General features: G+C 46.1%; 1 protein-coding gene across 2 annotated transcripts; it reads right to left on the reverse strand.

The window, feature by feature from the left end:
• Positions 1-1,235: 1,235 nt before the first annotated feature.
• Positions 1,236-4,240, reverse strand: LOC115766849 (clumping factor B). Of its 2 annotated transcripts, none has more exons than XM_030710900.1 (2): positions 3,633-4,240; positions 1,236-2,527 (listed from the first exon to the last, which is right to left on the reverse strand). In XM_030710900.1, the coding sequence occupies exons 1-2, from the start codon at positions 4,026-4,028 to the stop codon at positions 1,835-1,837; spliced, it is 1,089 nt and encodes a 362-aa protein (XP_030566760.1). In that variant the 5' UTR covers positions 4,029-4,240; the 3' UTR covers positions 1,236-1,834. The 2 variants fall into 2 exon arrangements, with proteins under 2 accessions (XP_030566760.1, XP_030566759.1); XM_030710899.1 differs by lacking the exon at positions 3,633-4,240 and adding an exon at positions 2,929-3,422.
• Positions 4,241-5,166: the final 926 nt, after the last annotated feature.

Raw genomic sequence — 5,166 nt, forward strand, 5'->3', positions numbered from 1 at the left:
GGGATTTGGGGAGTGGGTAATTACTAGCGGAACACTCCTTATTACGCCCATCTCGTTGTCTTTGGCAGCCTAGAAAATTCGATGGCAACTTGGTAATGCGTTAGGTCAACACAGTGGGCACTCCTTCGGATTGCCAGCGAGTGAAACCTGTAAAGAAAAGAAAAGAAAAACAAAGCTACTTCTGCTTCTTCCACCTCTTCTACCTCTTCTACCTCTTTCTCGTGTTAGCTAAGACAGACAGATGGTTTTAAATGCAGCGTGTTGTCTAGCGGAGTGTAAGGCTTAAGCTCGGGCTGACTCAGATTCAGATGACTATCCCAATTGCAAGGCAGCTGCCCTATACACAGGCAAGCACACAAACACACACACACAAACATATACATGCAATCACACGCACGCACGCACACACACACACACACACTTGCCTGCCTGGAGTTGAGAGAGTCTCGCCATAACGGACCCCAACGGCAATGGCAGCAAATTAAAGTTACTAAAGCAAAGTAACAAAAGAAGCACAAAGCGAAAAATAAAATAAGTAATACACGAAAAAAAAACAAAAAAAAAAAAGAGACAAGCAAAACGAGCGAAATTTCTTGCACAGCGTGGAAGCAGAGCCGCTGCGGCGCACTGAGACTGTGCCAATGCACAGCGACATGGAAAAAGAACAACAACAACAACAACAACAGCAACAAGAATAACAAGAAGAATGGCTTAGTCGGTGGTTGTTGTTGGCTTTGGCCATGCCGCTGCGCAGGGGCAGGGGCAGGGGCAGTAGTTGGCACAAGTGCGACAGAGAGAAGAGAGCATGGCAGAGCAGCGTCGCTGCCTGCTCACAAAACTAAAATGATTGAAAACCGGTTCGCGGACTATACGGTTCTTTTTTGTTTTGTTCTCTTTTCAAAACTCAGGCTGCAGCCAGGCGACAAAAATGTCGCATGCGATATCCGCTGTGCAAAATGTGTGAAAATGAACTTGCATGTATTCTCCTTGGGTACATTGTACATTCTGCTTGGATACATACTCCTTGGCTCATTCCTTGCCCCAATCCAAGGATTAATGCAAAGTGGAGCTAAAGTTTTATTTATTCACATTTTCCCCTTCATTAAGGCATACACCTTTAAAAAGAGAGGCAATAATCAAATAGATTCTGCAAATATAAGGCAATGCTATAAGTAAAACATATTTGACTAAGCAAATTGTTTTATTCAGTTTATTTATGTATATATTTGTAAATACAACTTAATCCCACTTCAAAGTATCGCTAAAAGTTAAATGGTATTTATTTACACGCTGTTGTGTTTTAAACATTTTAAGTCATATTAAATGATAAGACTTTATCATTTACAAACAGGTATATCACAGAACTTTTAGTGATGTCAGTTTCGGGCTTCAAATTAATTTTCGATTTGTCTCAAAACAAATAAAACTATAAACACATAAATCTGGGAATTTCGAGAGTGTAACGAACTTAACAAGTTCATGATTTAAAATAAAATGCTCGCGTTTATTTTGCGATAATTACGAACTGTAATTATATACACGGGTCAGGTCTGAAGTTGGCATAAAACATATTTATATACTTTTTTTTTGGCTTATAACCAACTTATATTCAATTTGATACCTTAAAATAAATATGAACTTAATATGGGTACATATGTCTAGATACATATGTACATTGTTTGTACACAAGTTTGGAACATTTGCGACATTCTTGTCGCCTGCGCATCGACGACCAATTGCTTTTCCTTTTATTCTGTTGTCGCCGCCGCTCTAATTGGCGCTTTATGCCTAAAGCCGGTGTCACACGACCCCGCTTACCCCCCTCAGTCCAACTCTATTTGCCATCGTGCTGGGCATAGAGATCGGCTACACTGCCGCTGGGCAGGAAACGGGCATCCAGCGAGAGGCGATTCATGCGGCCGTAGACCAACACCTCGCTGATGATGCGCTCGGCGAAGAGCCGCTGATCGGGCCGCATGTTGCGGAAATGGGCTGCCATTCGCTTGCCAATCAAATCGCATTCGCTCTCCACATGCTCCATGCTGCACTCCAGCATCTGGCGGCGCTTTTTGCCAGACGCTGCGCTGCTTTCATCATAGTCGCCGTCGGCGTCGCCGTCGCTGCTACGCTGGCGTCGACGCATTTGCTGCGCTGCAATGCTGCGACGCGGCTGCTGCTGCTGCTGCTGCAGTTGCTGACGCGCTGTCCCGTAAGGATGTTTTCCGTTGCCGACGCCGACGCCAGCAGCGCTGCTGCTGTTGTTGTTGTTGTTGTTGCTGTTTTTGCCGCTGCTGCTATTGGAATGTTGTTGATATTTGATTTCCATTTTTAGATCAGATTTGTGCCGTGCCTCGGCCAACGCTTCATGCTCCACGTCCGTGTCCAGTGCGACCTCCGCGTCCGCTATGCCCTCGGCATCGCCGTCGGCCTCGGCCTCGCCCTCACCCTCACCCTCGCCCTCGCCCTCGCCCTCGATGACTAGCATGTCCTCCTCGGGCGGGAAGGGCTCCGCGAAAATGTCCTCGTCCTGCAAATATTCATTTCATGTCAGCAGTTAGTCGACTAGCTGATACCCTGTATTTCTTATTTTTGATATACGTATATTAGTTTAGATATATAGCTGATGTATGTATTATATTATTGTTGCTATTGGTCGACTAGCAGATACCCTGTAGCACATGTTAGAGCGGCATAAGCGTTTAAATTTTAGGTGTACGCATTGCAGATTCTTTTACAGGGTATGGTTAGATGAGTTTGAGAAAACACTTGCGAAAAAAAGAGTGGAACGACAAGCTTAAAATAGATGTAATTGCAGGGTATATGCAATGTGTGCCCTGTAGTCGCTGCGCTAACTAAACGATAAACTGTTTCATGAGAGTTGATTCAACTGCTAAATACCCTGTATTTTTTTTTTTTTTAACTACTCACTGGTTCAACCTCAACCACATTCTCATTGTAGGTCAACTCGACGCGTTGCTTTAGATATTGCGGCTCGTGTTCAGTTTCATTTTCGGTGTGTTGTTCATGTTTGGATTCTGGTTCCGGCTCCGGTTCCGGTTCCGCATCGATCAGTGTCTGCGCCTCGCCAGTCTCCTGATCGTAGAGAAACTCCAGCTCATTGAAATACCAAAGCGATGGCACGTACTCCTCGCCAGCGAATTGGCCGTGCATCGAGGACTTACTCTCGAGCACCTTGCGCAACTCGCGCCGGTAGGAGGTGCGCAGATTGTTGATCTTGCGCTTGACCATATGGATATTGGCCGTGGGATCGGTGGTGAGCATGTGCGCCAGCAGTCGGTCGTATGAGCGCGCCTTTAGCTTTCGATTGCGATAATCTTTCGAGTTGGTCAGCCAGAGTTCCGGCATGGAGCGATAGAGACGAAAGAAATCTTTCCAGAAATCCGTATTGCGCACATGATGCGAGTCCATCGCGAGCAATTACAGTACTGTCGTCCAACGCGGTCGTACGACGCGACAAGTATCAAGCATACGTCGTCGTCGTCCAACCCATACAACATCCAACCAAACACACACACAAGCAGCCAACCCCCTGGCACGCTCGCTTTTCTCTTCTCTCTCTCTCTTACGCTCTCTGACACTCTCTCGCGCTCTCTTCACGCTGTCATACTTACATGCATGCTCGCCTCGTCGAGACTGTCGTCCAAGCTTTGGGTCTCGTGTTTGATGTACGGCATCGCTGGCACATTTAAATTGAGCACCGGCTTGAGAAAGTCCATCATATGGAACCACCAGAGACGCGGCTCGTAGCCATCGTATGACGATTGTATCTTCCTGATCTCGCGCCTGTAGCAACAGCGCAGCGAATTGATCTTGCGCTTAACATCCTGTACGCTGGCCTCGCGATTGACGCGTCTCAGGATTTTCAATAGCTCCTGATAGCCGGGCGCCTTCTTCTTCTTTGATAGATAATCTATCGAGGCGTTGTCCCATAGCGCCGTAAAATGGCGATAACAGCTAATGAACTCCTCCATAACCTCCTTTTCATCATACAAATTGGGCGGCGTCATCTGTGCGGTGCAGTGGCTTCTCACGAACTGAAAACTGAATGATTGCGACTGAAAGAGAGTGTCATGCAAATACAACGTGTATGAACGACATGGCGAACTGTTGGTGCTTGCTGTTGTTGTTGTTGTTGTTGCTGTTGCCGTGCGTTGTATACTGCTGCTTCTTCTTCATCTTCATTTTCTATAACATTATCTTTATTATCATTTCTGCTGTTGCCTCTTAAAGCGGGCAACGGCAACATCGCCGTCGTCGTCGTCGTCGTCGTCGTCGTCATTGCGTCTCTGCTGCTTCTTGCTATTGCCTTTTGTTGTTTGCTTTTACCATTTGCCTTTTATTTATTTATGTTATAAACAGCAACGTTCGCGCTGCCGTTGTTGCCGTCGGCGTCGACGTCAGCGTCAGCATTACCGCAGTCGCACAAGTGTATGGGGCGCTGGCGCGCAACGTTGCCGCACTTCACAGGTTCGAACATGTGCCCGTTGTGTGAAAACTGGCAACGTTGCGGCGTTTAGAAATGTTGCATGACAGCAATGAGGCCACCGCCGGCCGGCCGTGTGTGTTGCACAAAAGTCAACAGCAGCAGCAGCAGCAACAACAATGATAGTAGCAGCAGCAGCGGCGGCCGCCTAATAATAACAACAAAAGCAACAACAAAACAATATTAATAGACACGAAAGATTAGCGCGCGCACAGAAACAAGCAGGCCAGCAATACACATGCATACATACATACACGCATACATGCATACATGCATATATTTGCAAACGGTTAGTTGAATCGAGCATCCAACGTGCATGCTGCAGCCGGGCTGCAGGTTGTGGGCTGCGCTGCGGCAGCGCTGCGCTGTTGTCGATTTGCTTCAGTTGTGTTTGTGTTTCACTTTCACTGCAAAATTGGCGAAAGAGAAGAAGAAGAAGAAATCAAAGAGGAAAAAACAAAAGATTTGTCAGTCAGCGTCAGTCAAAGTTGTATGCAACAAACGCAACAACATTATCAACAGTAGCGGCCGCACATTGTGCGCAGCATTTTTAATCATACAAAAACACACACGTTTTTACATATTGCAAATTTCAATAATACCAATCTAGTAAAGGCTTTCATTTCTAATAAAATCGTTTGTTAAATTACATGCCATGCAAA

Source organism: Drosophila novamexicana, unplaced genomic scaffold (assembly GCF_003285875.2).
Source record: "Drosophila novamexicana strain 15010-1031.04,08,12 unplaced genomic scaffold, DnovRS2.1 tig00001270-arrow-arrow-pilon, whole genome shotgun sequence".
Lineage (NCBI taxonomy): Eukaryota > Metazoa > Arthropoda > Insecta > Diptera > Drosophilidae > Drosophila > Drosophila novamexicana.

What these genes read in the sequence shown, in the direction of transcription:
- LOC115766849 (XM_030710899.1), bottom strand. Translation starts at nt 3,366, where the DNA reads ATGCCGGAACTCTGGCTGACCAACTCGAAAGATTATCGCAATCGAAAG. An exon ending in ATGTGGTTGAGGTTGAACCA is followed by an intron (nt 2,528 to 2,928) that starts GTGAGTAGTTAA and finishes GAATATTTGCAG; the next exon opens with GACGAGGACATTTTCGCGGA.